Source organism: Notechis scutatus, chromosome 3, assembly GCF_049901735.1.
Source record: "Notechis scutatus isolate UNSWTSFEM ecotype Mainland chromosome 3, rNotScu1.2, whole genome shotgun sequence".
NCBI classification, from domain to species: domain Eukaryota; kingdom Metazoa; phylum Chordata; class Lepidosauria; order Squamata; family Elapidae; genus Notechis; species Notechis scutatus.
In genome coordinates this window covers 210,762,654-210,776,688 of record NC_142011.1, presented here as the reverse complement: position 1 = coordinate 210,776,688, position 14,035 = coordinate 210,762,654, and the positions used below count along the sequence as shown (strand labels likewise).

The window sequence follows — 14,035 nt, the reverse complement described above, 5'->3', positions numbered from 1 at the left end:
CCCTGGGCTGACTGAAGGGCATCTGCTCCACCCTCTGGGAGGTCACGCTCCCTCCCCAGCCTTCTGCTCTGGGCTCAGCTGAGGCCTCAACCTCTCCTCTCCAGCTGGGATGGGAGGCAGAAGACCCCACTCATCAGCCTCCCCCCGAAGGGGCCACGGGCTCCCCAGGCAGCCACTATGGAGGCGGGGAAGCCCCTGGTGCTAGGCTGGCACCCCTTAGGCCGGACCGCAAGGGGGGCGTTGGCAGAAGCAGCAGCAGCCGCTAGCCTCAGCTTTCCTGCCCTTGCCAGCCTTTGCCCCAGGAAGCAATCCTTGCTCTCCCTCAGGTGGGGTAGGGATCGGGCACACTTGGCCCTGCGCTGCCCAAAGCCTCCCCTGGGCCGGGGGGCTGAAAGGGGTGGGTTCCCCCCTGCCCTACCTTCTCTCTGCCTGCAGGGGCCAGGGGGCCAGGCCCGTCCCCTGCCTGGCCGCCTGGCAAGCGCTGCTCCGTCTCCGGGGCTGCAGCCCGAGGGCCGGGTCTTCCTGGGCCAGGCCCAGGCAGGGAGAGGCCTCCAAGGTCTGCTCCATCCGCTGCAGGGCGTCGCTGCTCCTCTGGTCCACCAGCAACAGCCTCAGTCGTAGGGAGTCCACCTTGCCCTGGACCAGCTGCCCTTCTTCCCCTGCAAGAGCAGAGCCCCACCTCAGCCCAGCAAGGGGGGGCGGGTCAAGAGACAGCGGCTGCCAGAGTCCAGCACCCACCCCAGGGGTCTCCCAGCTCCACCGGCTGCTAATGCTGAGCAGCTACTTGTAGCAGGTCAACCTGCACAGGAGGGGGCTCTCAGGACCAGAGCCCCCCTTTGCCCCCCCAGCCTGGAGGCTCAGGGCACAAGGAGGAGGGATGCAGGACATCTTTTGTTGAGAACGGGGCAGGGACAAGGGGCACCGAATGAACCTTTCTATTTGAGCTTTTGGGCTTCCTGTGAAGACAGCTGATCGCTACCCTCTTGCTGCCAATGGGTATTGTGCTGGAAACTGAGGGCTGTGGCTGCTTGGGTAGAGCTGTGGAACCACTGAAGCCCCCCCTGGAGTCAATTTAACCAAGGAAATCAGCATAAACCCTAAGGAGCTTTTCTCACACCTGCCCAGCCCCTCCCCCTCCCCCTTCCAAACCTTGGTAGCCAAAGTCAAGGCTGCAAAGGGGTGCTTAGGCCAGCCTCCCCTAACTCTTCCTTGCCTTCTTCAACTCAGCGATCAGCAGCTGGGCACCAGAGGCATCTGACCTTAAGAAAAGTTCTGTTTCCTTTGTATCTTGTGAGATTGCTTTAACTCCCCCAAAGGGTGAGCGATTAAATGAAGCTGTTTTTTTCCTAGCCACCTGCTCCTGCTTCAGTTGCTTTCCAAATATCTAAACTGAATTAAAGCAAAACAACAAAAACCCAAGAATCCCTTCTTATAGCATTTTACTACCCTATTATTATACATAATTAGAGGACAGGCCGGTCCAGCTATTTGAAGAGGGGCTGTTTATTATTTTTGCTTTGTATTATTTAATGAGACTATTTCATTCTTACTCGGAGCACAAAAGAGGGTCCTTGCTGAGAAATCCCGGCTGTGGATGACCTTATCCTGAGCTACTCTGGGGACGGTTGGGCTCCATGAAGCTTCCCAAGGACAGCTCCCCACAAAGTCCCGTCACGAGGGGACCAGGACATGAGCCCCTACTCCGGAAAGGGTCTCACGTGACACAGGAGACCTGACCGGCCCTCCTCCCCATGGCTCCACCCGGCCGGCCTAGAAGCAGGAGCCAGGAGTCCGGTGGATTAGCTCCCTTCAGGTTTGGTGCAGGAGGCCCAGCAGGTGCACCCTCCCGAAAACGGGGAGACAGCAGTAACTCCCCAACCGCTCACCAAGGCAGAAGGCGGCAGAGTTAGGGTGCAGTCTGAGGGCTCGGCTTTGCCTCTCTGGCTGCTCCACGGCAGCTTTTGTGACCAGGCCCACGGAGGCCAGAGCACGAATGGAGAAGGCTGGGGGGGGGGGGCAGGGAGGGAGCCTGAGGACTGACCGGCCTCATCCCTCTTGGCCCTCTGGGTTAAGCTCTCCCTGGCCCAGGGGCGGAGCAACTTTCAACAGCTGCATATAGTGTTTTTGGGTGGCGAAGAGTCACCGTCAGCTGGACAGAGGGGCATCAGCTGGGTCCATGGCAATGCCACCTCTCTGGGCCCCGACTTCCAGCACCTGGACCTTCCGAGGACGCGTCTGGGGCTCTTCTGCCTCAGAAGGATGGAAACTGCTGCTGGCCTGGGGCAGCCGTCCTCAGGGAAGGCCCTGGAGAAGCCCAAGGCCCCCACCGCTGTGCTAGCTGGTCTGCCAAGCGAGGGCGACGCAAAGACCTACAGAGAGCAACTCGAGGGAGGCGTGGTGCCCCTCTGCTGCCTGGATCTCGCTCAGCGCAGGCTCCGGGGTCTTTCTTGGGGGGCTTGCGTGATGCGCCCAGGGTGGGCTACACTGGGGGAATGTAAACCATGGGTCAATCAGACCCTTTCTGGAAGTGAGAAGGCCGCCAAGGCAGCTGCAGGCTTGGCAGGGAGAGGGCAAGAGGGAAGAAACGGCTCTGCCAATAAGGGCATCCTCCCCTCCTTGCCCACACAATGCTCTGGCTAAAGACGACTGAACTCTCCATGAAGGGAGAGACGAGACCCACCGCCTCCACCCGCAACACCGGTGACGCTGGGCCTCCTGCAGGCTGACTCCCACCAACACAAACGCACCGCCTCTTGGGGGGCAAGTGGGATGGGAGGGGCTCCGCCCTTCCATGGCTCTGCACTGGATGGAGCCCAACTTGGGTCACAGGCAGCAGCCCTGGGGTCCCTCAGCTCTGCAGCTCCAAGAACCGATCGCGGGAGAGCCCGAGGCCCTGGGGAAACGGATCGGGTCTCGCACCTTGGAGAGCGTGTGGCAAGGACCTTCTGGATGGGGAATGGCTCTGGACCCCGGAAGGGGCTCGGCTGCAGGGAGGCGGCTGCAACTCTCCGCCCCTCCCTCATGCTGCCAAGCCACTCCAGGTCCCCGCCCGGAAGGCTGAACTCAACCTCTTGCAGGCACCTGGCGCTCTCACTTGCCTGGCACCATCTGCAAGAGCCGCCATCCACGTTCCAGGGCCTCTTCCAGTTCTGCCGGCTTCAACTGAACTTCCTCGCGCAGATCCTGGAGGAAAGCAGGCACCCAGGTGACTCCAGGGGGCCTCGTGGCCCCTCCCCTCCCCTTTGGGCCTCCTTGAAGCTTTCCCTGCACCGTGCCTGGATCTGTTGGTGGGCATCTTGGCTTGGTGCCAGGCTCCCCGGGGCTCCCCAGAGTTGGGCCAGCTTCTGCTCCGTCAAGCTCAGCCAGTCTTGGAAAGCGTCAATCGACTCCTGGAAGACGCTGGCAGCAGGGACGATCTGCTGCAGGCAGTGGTGCCTGTGGAGGGGGAGAGGGAGATGGGGAGCAGGCAGCCCAGCAAGGAAAGCCTCCCTCCTGCCCTCCAGGACACTCGGAGCCATCCGGAGGGACACCCGTAGCAGCGACGCCCCACAAGACGTGGGCTGGTCCGAATGTTCTGGGTTTTTGTCCAGGTGGAGCAAAACGGGCCTCCTGCTCTTTGGCTTTCCAGGGCTGGGAAATGACCCTGGATGCTGGTGCTGAGTGCAGAATGGGGCAACCGGAAACGAGGGTGGGCAAAAAGGCCCCCTTGCAGGCCCTCTGCACACGCCCCACTGGATGAAAGGCCCACAGTTGGGTTTGCAGGACATCCAGTTGCTGCCTGAGGCAGAAAGAGGCCCAGCAGGTGAAGGTGTTTTGCCAGGGTGGACACAAAGACCAGCATTGGGGGCAAAGGAGCTCCTTCTTTCCCTCCCCTCCCTCCAGACAGGCTTGGCTCTCTCTACCTGGCTTCGGCCTCCTGCACCAGGGTTGCCCACGTCTCCCGAAGGCTGGCGAGGCCCCTGGGCTGCTCCTGTCCCTCGGCAGCACTGGCAGGCTCAGCAGAGAGCGGCTGGCCAAGGCGGCCGATGTGGGGGGTGCGTTCCTCCAGCAGACGTAGCAAAAGCTGGGGGGAGCAGAGCGGCTGGTGGGCCTCCCCTCTTGCAGCAGAGCCCCCTCAAGAACCGGCCACTCGGTCTTGGACTCAACGGGAGCCTCTCGGGCTCTTCAGGCGGCTTCCCAGCCTTGCCCCAACGTGGACAGCCTCCCCCTTTATCACTGCCCCCCCCAGCCCCCTTGCCAGGCCCTTCCCTCGCACGCAGGCGAGGGGCTCAGCAGTTGCAACCCAACCCCAGCCATCGGTCACTGCGTTGGAGGCCGGGACTGCCTGAGGTTGGGTCCTCCTGGGCAGCCCTGGGGCATGCGCCGAGAGCACCGGACCGCCCAGCAGTCAAGGGAGGCCAGGCTGAGGCTCTGCCCAGCCCCACCCCCTTTCCTGGAGCTGCAGGGAAGCTCCTGCCCGGGAACGGCTTCGGAACAGCCCCTTCTCCGTGGCTCTTTACAAGAGAGGCGCAAACCGTACTGGGTTATGAGTATTTTTATATTAAAATTACGTATCGTTTCAAAATGGTCAAAGGCTCCCAAGCTGCCTTGTCCCACTTCTGGGGGCCGTAGCTTTTCAAGACTTAGGTCATCGGGTGAGGTTCCGAGTCATAACCACAAGGAGGGGGATCACGGAGAGCCATTTTGGACACAACAGCTGACCTGCATTCTACTCCCCCCTCCCCAAAATCTGGAACCACCTCTGCCAAGGTGCAGCTCTTTCCAAAGCCCTGAAAGCTGCAGCTCCCTGCTCACCTTTTGCTCCTGCAGCTGCGCCTTCACGACCTTGGCTTCCCCCGAAGGAGGCCTCTGGTGGCCCATGAGCTCCTCCACTTCACTCACCCAGGCACCCAGCTTCCCTGCGGTCTCCGGGGTCAGCCCAGCGCCCTGCGTGCCTCCTGGGAGGGCAGCTGCCTGCAGGGAGAAGAGGCCTCACTCAGTGCAGCTCCCCCAAAGGAGGCTTCCAGCATCTCCTCGATGCATCTCGAAATGGGGGTTTGCACTGGTGCCGATCGACTCCCACACCCTTTTCGATTCCCAGCAGCCCCCCCTAAGGAGAAGGTGGCTTCTGCTCCTCAGCCCCACCTGCTCCAACCCCTGGTCCTATTTTCCCCTCTCCAGGTCCTGTGAATGCGGTCACTGGCTCTTTGCAGAACACCCTGAGGTGGTGGGGATGGTTGAAGCCCACAAGCCATGCTGGGGGCTATTCAGGGCTACCCTATTCTGTCCTTGACCAGCCTATGGTCCAAACACGGCCACTGACACGATCCCCACAACTAAGGGAGCATTCCAGGCCCCTAACTCCGAAGCACTTTGCAGAAGAGCGGGGGAGGCACAGAGGCAGAGCTGGGCCTCCACAATGTACCCAAGGGCTAACTACACACACACACACACAGCAGAAGGCAGGACCGGGACCAAGGCAGACAGGAGCCTCCTTCTGGAACCGCCTTACCTGTCCCCCAGCCCAGCTCCCCTTCCAGTAGCAGTTGGCAGTCCCCAGAGTCCAGCTGCCTCCTGAAAAAGCACCTTTGGGGCAACCATGAGAACCTCTATGGGCTGTAAGCCTCCCCAGAGCTCCCTCCACACAGGTGGGCAAGAGGCCCCCCCTTCTGCTCTGAAGGTGCCAGCCATTTCCATGAAGTCTGACCCACCAGGTACAGTTCTCTGTCCCCAAAGCAAACCCCTCCCTTGGCTTTGGTCTAGGTGGGGGCGGGACCCCCAAGAGGAGGGAGAGGATCTGCTTGCAATCCAGCCCTTCCTGCTTTCCTGGAAAGTCTTGGGGCTCCCGGCCCTACTTCAGAGGCCTCTCCAAGAGGATGAGCGGCCCCAGCTCTGTAAGAGCCACAGCCACCTTGGCTGCAAGGCAGCCTGGCAGTGAAGGGGAGACGGGGCACAGCACATGGCCAAAGCATTGCCTGGCAGAGTGGGAAAAGTTATGGGCACGGTGCCTATTGACCTGAGGCAGGGCTTCTCTGACGTCAGCCAGCACCATCCTGGTCCCTGGGGCCTCTTGGCTTGTGTCCCCACCGGGGAACTCAGTCACTTCCACGATCTCCGTCACTACCGTCTCCGTCACCTCCGTCACCTCCGTCACCTCCGTCACCTCCCTGGTGGTGGGCAGCTTCCAGACCCAGCTGGCCCCCAAGCTCTTGGGGGAGGCCTGGGGGCCAGGGCTCCCTCCGCCTGGGTTGGGAGGGGCAGCAATTCTGCAGCTGGACGTGCAGATTGTGTTGCTTGGGGAGGGCCGCGTTCCGGCCATTCTCCGTCACCCGGGGGCCGAGGGAAGCCTTCTCTGGGGACCCTGCGCCCTCCTCTTCTTCTTCTTCCTCCTCCTCCTCGTTCCAGGCGGCCGAGCAGGGCTCCTCCGGGAAGTCTTCGGGCCTGGGGCTTTTCTGCCCCAGGCAGCTGGGCCTGCTGACAGAGTTGCCCATGGCCAGCAGGCAGGAAGGGGCCGGGCTGCCTCTCAGACCCCCCGCGGAATCAGAGGAGCAGCCGCCGCCGCCGCCGCCGCCGGTCTCTCAGGGGCGGAACCGGGCAGGCGGGAGACCGCCGGAGCTTCCCTCGCCCCAGGCCACGGGCGCTCATGGCTGCTGCTCGACCAGGAGGGAAGAGCCCCGCGCGGCTTCCAGCTTCGCTTCTCTCCGGACGCTTCGAGTCCCAGCTGAGCGCCTGGCTGGGCCGGCACCTGCTTAGCAAAAGGCGACTTATTGACGGGGAAGCGCCGGGAGGGCCGCTGGCTTGCAGCGAAGGGCAGCCACCCCGGGCCCGTCGGCACAATAGCTGCGCGGCCTGGACACGCCCCGCTCACCGCGCGGCTTTGCTGGGCGGCGGGGGCGGCGGCAGCTCCCAGCCCAGCCGCCCCACGAGCGAAGCGGGCGGCGGGAACGAGACAATCGGCGCGCCTCCCGCCCGGCTCCGCCCGCCGCCACTTCCCGCGAACTTCCCGGGAGACGGCCGGAGCGAGGGACGGGCGGGAGCGCGCGTGGCCCGCTGGCGCTCGGCTTACCTTCCCGGCCTGAGGCGGAAACCCTCGGCACCTCCACCGGGCGGCTCGGCGTCCTTTGCTCAAGGAGCAGCTGCCCGGGCGGCCCCTCCACCGTCTCAGCGGCACCTCAGGGCATCCCCGCGGCGGGCCGAGAGACCCCCGCCCGAAGGGGCGGCGGGCGCAGAGCCCACTTGCAGCGGCCGCCCCGCCCTCGGGCGAGACTCTCGGCAGCAGCAGCAGGTTGCACGGAGCCCCCTGCCCTCCCCTCGGCTGACCTCCTTGCACGGAGACGAACCGCCGCCGCCCCCGCGCTAACGCCCCGCTGCCGTCGCTGGGGAAACACGATGGGGCTCCCAAGCACGCGGGCGGGGGCCGAGGAGGGGGGCGAGCGCCTGGACCACCAAGGCCCGCAGCCGCGACGGCTCTCCAGGCAGCGCCACTGTCCCCCGACAGCGCCGCAGTCTGAGGCCGACGGAGCTCCGTAGTGGCGCGCCCCGAGGCTGGCCAGCCCGCGGAAGTCCCGGAGCAAAGCCAGGCAGGCGAGCCGCAGGGTCGCCCCTTTCCCCTCTCCGGGACCTGCGGCAACCCGGAGCTCAGCCGCCGACGGCCGGCATCCCCGCGCCTCGCTCCCCCGACAGCCTAGCCGGAGCGCCCTGGAGCAGCGCTGGGCAGAATCGGGATCTGGGGTCGGGAGGCCGTGGGGTTCGTCTGGCTTTGCCCCTCGGCGTTGAGCGGGCTGGGCACAAAGACCCGGGAAGAAGGAAGCCCCGGGCCTTTTGCGGGCCCTGGTAGCATTGCCACAGCCCACCCAGGGCACCAGGCGGTTTGCGGTCTGAAGGGGCTGCTCCCTGAAATCCCCCCCGAGCAGCAGAGCTCCCCCAAACATTGTCAGCCTATCCTGCCACCCAGACAAGCGGGTCCTTTTTCTTATGTGGAGCCCACACAAAACGCCTGTCTGGGGACCTTGAAACATTTCCCCCCTCTTTGAGACTTTAAGTCAAAGGTCAGGAAGGAGATGCCCAGCCATGGACTCCCCAATGTGTCCCAGGATAATGCAAAAGTACAGGTCCCCCAAACTCCTTTAAAAAACCCAGTACAGACACCCCTGGGGATGTACAGCAACATAGCACTGGATGTCCCTGGGGCCTGGAGGCGAAAGCATTGGATGAATGCTTGCAAGAAGCAGGTATGACTCTAGCCTAATGAAGAGAAAGACTAGGGGGTGACATGAGAGCAGCCTTCCGGTATTTCAGGGGCTGCCCCAGAGAAGAGCCCCAGAAGGCAGGAGAAGAAGCAACGGATGGAAACTAATCAAGGAGAGTTGGCAAGCTGGAACCCAGGAGGAATTTCCCGACCTTGAGAACACTTAGCCAGTTGTCTCCAGAAGTTGTGGGCTCTCCATCCCTGGAGGTTTTCAGGAAGAGACGAGACAGCCTCCCATGGAGGGGGGTATGGACTAGATGCTCTCCAAGGTCCCTTATTCTGTAATTCTGGGGTGCTTATGCCCACAAACTAAAGCTGGCATGATCAGCCAAACCTCCCCTATGGCCTCAGCCGGGCAGAAGGAGAGGCTGGGCAAGGCCTCGGGCATAGCAGACAAAGGTGCCCTTGTGAAGAGGGTGGTGGGTGACACGGAGGGACTGAGAAGCTGCTCTCAGCACCCCATTCCTCCACCTTCCCTCCCCGGATTCCCCAGCAATGTATCGGATGCCAGGCTTAGAAAGAATGGCCTCAGGCTGCACCTGCACCAAATCTCAGCAGGTACTGACAGGTGTACATTGCCATTCTGTAAAAACAGATTTCTATAAAACTGTACGTGATAAATGACGAGTTATTTTTGTGAGTAGCAGCCCACAATCTATAAGATACACCCAAATGTGTTCAGGAAACAAAATCTTTGTTGTCACAACAAAACCTGTGGAGGGAAGGCGTGGAGTTGGGTGACATATTGGGGTGAGCAGTTAAAACCTGAGCATCACCGCAGAGGCAGCCCAGGGCAGGTGTGATCTTGACAGGCTGAGTGAGCGAGAGATTGTTCCACAGAGGCAGATTTTTTCTACAACCCTCCGTCTCTGACCTTTGAGGTCTTCCAGTGCAGCTGCGTCCCTCCCTTGGCTGCTGGTCGTCCTCTCCTTCCACCTTTGCCAGAGGTTAGAGCCTTTTTGAGAGAGAGAGAGAGAGAGAGAGAGAGAGAGAGAGAGAAATCTGTCCCAAATTGAGCCTGGTCCTTGGTGCCTCCAGTGACTGGCTTGGGTGGGGACTGATGGTCCTTGGCTGTCCACCCTCTTCTCAAGAGTCTTTTCCAACACCAATGTACAAAAACACTGGTTCCCTCTTCTCAAGCTTCTTCCGTCCGACTTTCGCTTCCCTGGAGGGTCAACAGGGAAGGCCACGGTTGCATGTTCTGATCTTCTTAGGACTAGACCTGCAATTTACCGAAAGACACAGAGCAGGTTCTAGTGCTATGAGTAGACCTGCCCAGCATCTGGAGACCTTTGTGGGAAAGGGCTCAAGGCAAGGCCAAGGCCAGGTAGAGCCGAAGCTGTCCTCGGGCAGAGCAGGAAGCCAGGGCACTGGGAGCAGAGTTTGCTCCAGCCAGTCGGGCCGCCTCTCTTCTGCGACGCCCACTCAGTGATGCAGGGTGAGCAGCTTCTCTGCCATGCCACGGCCACAACCTTCCTTCCAGCCCTACTTCCGCAGGGAAATATTGGCCGGGCAGGAGTTCCATAAGGAAAAGCAGCCTGAATCTTTGTGACAGAGCAGAAGTCCAGGGAGTGGCACAAGTGGGCAGACAGCCACAACCCAGCTTCCTCCACGGTGGGATTTTGGCTCCACGCTGTGTTGCCCACCTTTGCCCGCTCTGCCTGTGTCCCTCTGCAGGGCTGGCCACCCGTCTCAGCCTCTGCTTTGCCGCCCATAGCTGTGGCTGGCTGGGGTTGGCTCAGGATCACAGTTCCCATGTGCTGACAACTCTCTTCCTGGTGCTTCCAGGAGGAAAAAGGAAGCCATGAGATTCCTGTGGGATCAGGAGTCTGGCTCTGTCTCCTGACCTGAGGAAAGGGAGCCAGGTGTTGTCCGGCGATGGGCCTGCCCTCCAAAGCCTCCACGCAGAGCCTGGCTCGGTGGCCTTGCAAGAGCCATGTGTGTCGACCGGTGACTTCAGGGATGCCAGGGGAGGGTCTCTGCCTCCATTGCCCAGTGAAGACCTCAGATGCAGGTGGACCACATACCCCAACACTGCAGCCAGCCCAGCGGACGGAGGAAGGGGGCACAACCTGGTTGCCGGAGGTAGAACCCCTAGAGGAAAAGGGTGCTTGGCGGTGGTCTTCAAGACAGCCCTGCCTGAGAATGGGGGCTCTTCTTCCTTGGGATTTGGGGAGACCCAGGTAGACTATACCTCTTGAATCTTGAAAGGTGGGTAGCTATGCCCCCGAGGTGTGTTTTCCAAAAGGCAACGGGACTTCCTTTTTTTTTTTTTTTCAAAACATTTAATGTCTCATCCAGGAAGCTTCTTCAGTTGTAACTGATGGGTGGAGAATGGAAAGATCTATATTCCTTGCAATCATCTGGCTGCTAATGAAGGTTGGTCATTAGCTCTCGGAAAGCCATTGAGGCCACCTAGAGGTGCATCTGTACCGCCCAAAGTCACCTGAATCAGAATGCCAAAAAAGAGGGTCTGGCAGCCTCTGGGGGGCTCAGCAAGCTCCTAGCTGTAGATCCCGTCATGCCTCTCTACCTCCTGGTCTGCCTCTGGAGCCGATGCGGGCAGGGTCAAGCCCCTCAAACCAGCAGGATCCATAGGGAAAAGTCTCTGCAGGGAGGAAAACCCACAAGCCACACGTATGGACAGAGGGAAGGCCTGGCAAGCAGCAGACACCAAGCCCACCAGAGCACAGGCCAAGGAGAAAGGAGGTGGCATCTCATAATGCGAGTCCTAGAATGTCAGGCTAGCCCCAGGTTGGCTGGGGAAGTCTGGGAATTGAAGTCCACATTGCCACAGTTGAGAAGTACTGCTCTAGTCCAGCCCCCCCTCCCCTCCCCCATACAGAGGCAGAATGCCAGGGTCAGAAGGGAGAACATCCCGGTCTGCTACAGAGCCCAACTGACAACCATATCGCTCCCTTTATAAAAAATATTCAATAAAACATTGCACGCTGAATCTGCTGTATTTGAAAAAAGAGCTCCGATACATTGACAGAAGCCGGAAGAATTTCAGCTCTTGGGAATAACAGACACCGGCTGGATTTTGCTCTGCTCCGGACTGTTTTTCTTCAGATCCAACAAGACTGTAGCCAAATCCTGAAGGAAGGTTTTTCAGTGCTTTGACTGCTGCTGCCATTGCTGTTTGTAAGAGGTTGTCTGCAGCTCAGGAGCAGCATTTGCGTAGAGCACGGGTGTCAGGCTCAATTTCACTGAGGGCGGCATCAGGGTTGTGTTTGACCTTGTGGGGGCGGGGAGGGGGGTCTCTCATGTCGGGGGGCACCTGGGGTGGCCTGAGCGCTCTGCCAGTGAAAACGGGCTCCCAAGCTCCATTTTCGGCTGTGACGGCCTCCTGCAACCCTCTGCCAGCGAAGACGGAGGAGGGCTGCCCACAGCCCTCCAGAGCTCCGTTTCCTCTGTCCAAGGCACTGCGGGGCCGGTCCTTTGCAGATCTAAGCACCTGGCGGGCCGCCTCCGGCCCCCAGGCCTTGCACTTGACACCCTTGGAAACCCTTGGACTCCACTGGAAACCGGGGCCGCCTCCAGTTTGCATCACTCTTCCTGCTTGCATTCACACCTGGATGACTCTCCCATCACTGCATGTGAGAAGGAACAAGCCAGCAAGCGAAAAACCTGCAGGGCGAGGCTGCTAACCCAGCATTGCTCTGGCCACCACAGCTGGTAGCCTAGGAAAACTCCTCCTTTATGCGGACTCATTTGCAGTCCCCCCCACCATTGGCCTTCTCATTCCTTGGCAACACAAAGTATCACATGACCCATGTGCTCCAGCCGCCTCCCTTGCCGAGTAAAGAGGTGTCGTTTGGCCAGAGTTCCCGGCTGGATGGGCAAGAGCGTTCATGCCCTTGTCCTCCAAAGGTGTCTGTCACTAAAGTGGGGTGAAGATTGGCCAAGAGGCTTGATTCCCCCTCCACCCACCCACACTTCCTGCCTCTGCCTCCTCACCTGAGGAGAGGTCCTTCCTGGGTGGGGGGGAGCCTTTGCAGGGCTGCTGAGAGGAACGTTCTCGGCATCTGCTGGATAAAATTGCTCAGCTTCACTTGGATTTGGACGCTTGGAGGCGATGGGGGACCTTGTGGCTTTGAGGGAGTCTTGGGGGCCGGGCCTCCCGCCTCTCCTTCCCAACGGGAGAGCCCTGGGAGGGAAGTGTCCAGGGAGGCCTGGCACTCATGGTCTGCCATGAAGGCCAGCTTGCACAGGGGAGGCCCCGGCAGTGCTGGCTGAGGGCCTGCAGCTTGTGAGGGCCGGCTCCCACTTGGTCCTGGCGAGACAGGGTGGCTGTGGGGCTTTGGGTCTCACACACAGACACCCTGCCCAGGTGACGCTTCACCTTCGGCTCCCTGGACAGAGCTGAAGTGCAAGGGGGGGGGACTCCTGCTGAAGGGGCAGCCATGGCCGGGGAGGCCTTTGCACCGATGGTCTGTCTGGTGGGCCAGTTGAGCCCCTTCCTGGACCAGGAGGCCTCGGTCCCCTCCCGCCTGGACTCCTGCAATGATCTGCACATGGGGCTGCCCTTGAAGACCGCCTGGTCCAGAATGTGGCAGCTCATGCCTTTTCAAAAGCACCTTTGGGGCTCCCAAGACGTTCTCTGCAGAGCACTTCTCCCCTGTCGACCCTCTTCCTGGCTGAGGGAGGCCCCATGGGGTGGTTTCTGTGCCTGTCCCTGCACCCTCCTCTCAACAGCCTGCGGGGGGGGGGGCCCTTCCTTTAGGCCCCGTCTCCTTTGGACCTCTCAGCCAGGGGCAGGAGAGAAGGGTGAGCAGTGTTTCAGCCTGAAAACCCCCAAGAACTACAGTGGTGCTTATAAGCTTGTGAACGCTTTTGGATTTTCAGCAGTTCTACATAGGTACGAGGTAAAAATAGATAAAGAGAAGCAAATTAAACCAATAAATCAAAAGCATTATACTTGTTCTACTGAGAAAAATGATGCCAAGCTACCTATTAGTAGTGTATGGCGAAAGTATCTGAACCTCCAGGATGGTCAGTTCAATGGAAGGGGGAATTAGAGCCAAGTGTTCCACCAACGGAAAACTAATCGGGTTTGAGTGTAAATAAAAGAGCAACATTCTTTAAATTCCGGGTGTTCCTACCAAAAGTCTGATCCTCAGGAGGGAGGTATGTGGGCGTGGCACTAACAGGAGATTTCTGAGGACTTCCAAAAGCATTTGATGATGCTCGCCAGGGTGGAAAACGTTACCAAAGTATTTCCAAAGAGTTGGGACTTCACCAACTCGCTGTTGGGCAGATCATGTGCGAACGAGCCAATTCCTGGGAGTGCTCCACCAACCAAGCAAGCACAGTCACCCCCAGAGCAATCCTTCAGGAGATGTCAAGGAGCCTCCAAGCAAGTCAAGGTCTCTCTTGCATTGGCAAATGTCAGTGTTCACGAGACCCTCTCAGGAGCCCCCTGGACAAGAGCACAAGCAGAAAGCCACCAGTCTCCAAGTAGGACATGGCTGCCCATGTGGAGTCTTGTGAAAGAGCCTCTGGACAAGTCAGAAGGGAGGATGTTCCGAGGGTAGAGGAGCTCCACATAGGACCTTCGGGCCTGACTGGAAAGCGAGACCTTGGCAGAGGGCGAGCGCTGCATTCAGTGTACGGACCGTGTCCATCTGTGAGACGTGGCTGTGGTGGTATCTGCTTTGCCGTCCCTGGGTCAAGAGGGCTTGAAGGAACGGATTCTGAGCTGCCCCAGCAAAGCTCGGGCCTTCTGTCCACAATGTCCACAAAGGGAATTCTGCTCCAGAGACCCTGGGGGTCCTGCAGTCGGTGGCCCACAGCACCCAACTCACA

The 14,035-nt window shown here is 60.1% G+C and overlaps 2 protein-coding genes across 3 annotated transcripts in view; both read right to left on the bottom strand.

Annotated features, from left to right (window-relative positions):
• PLEC (plectin) overlaps positions 1 to 14,035 on the bottom strand; it is a 107,640-nt gene that overhangs the window by 14,681 nt on the left and 78,924 nt on the right. Inside the window, 4 exon segments of the mRNA XM_087960099.1 lie at positions 419 to 659; positions 1,719 to 1,770; positions 6,309 to 6,554; positions 7,320 to 7,760. Of these exon segments, the coding sequence (XP_087816225.1) occupies positions 419 to 659; positions 1,719 to 1,770; positions 6,309 to 6,554; positions 7,320 to 7,760 (980 nt within the window).
• LOC148131598 (microtubule-actin cross-linking factor 1, isoforms 6/7-like) lies at positions 2,786 to 7,472 on the bottom strand. 2 transcript variants are annotated; one of them, XM_087962311.1, is made up of 6 exons: positions 7,046 to 7,472; positions 5,996 to 6,724; positions 4,795 to 4,953; positions 3,903 to 4,063; positions 3,276 to 3,435; positions 2,786 to 3,183 (listed from the first exon to the last, which is right to left on the bottom strand). In XM_087962311.1, exons 2-6 carry the CDS (start codon positions 6,296 to 6,298, stop codon positions 3,091 to 3,093), a joined length of 876 nt encoding a protein of 291 aa, XP_087818437.1. In that variant the 5' UTR covers positions 6,299 to 6,724; positions 7,046 to 7,472; the 3' UTR covers positions 2,786 to 3,090. The 2 variants fall into 2 exon arrangements, with proteins under 2 accessions (XP_087818437.1, XP_087818436.1); XM_087962310.1 differs by lacking the exon at positions 7,046 to 7,472 and having other exon boundaries at positions 5,996 to 6,855.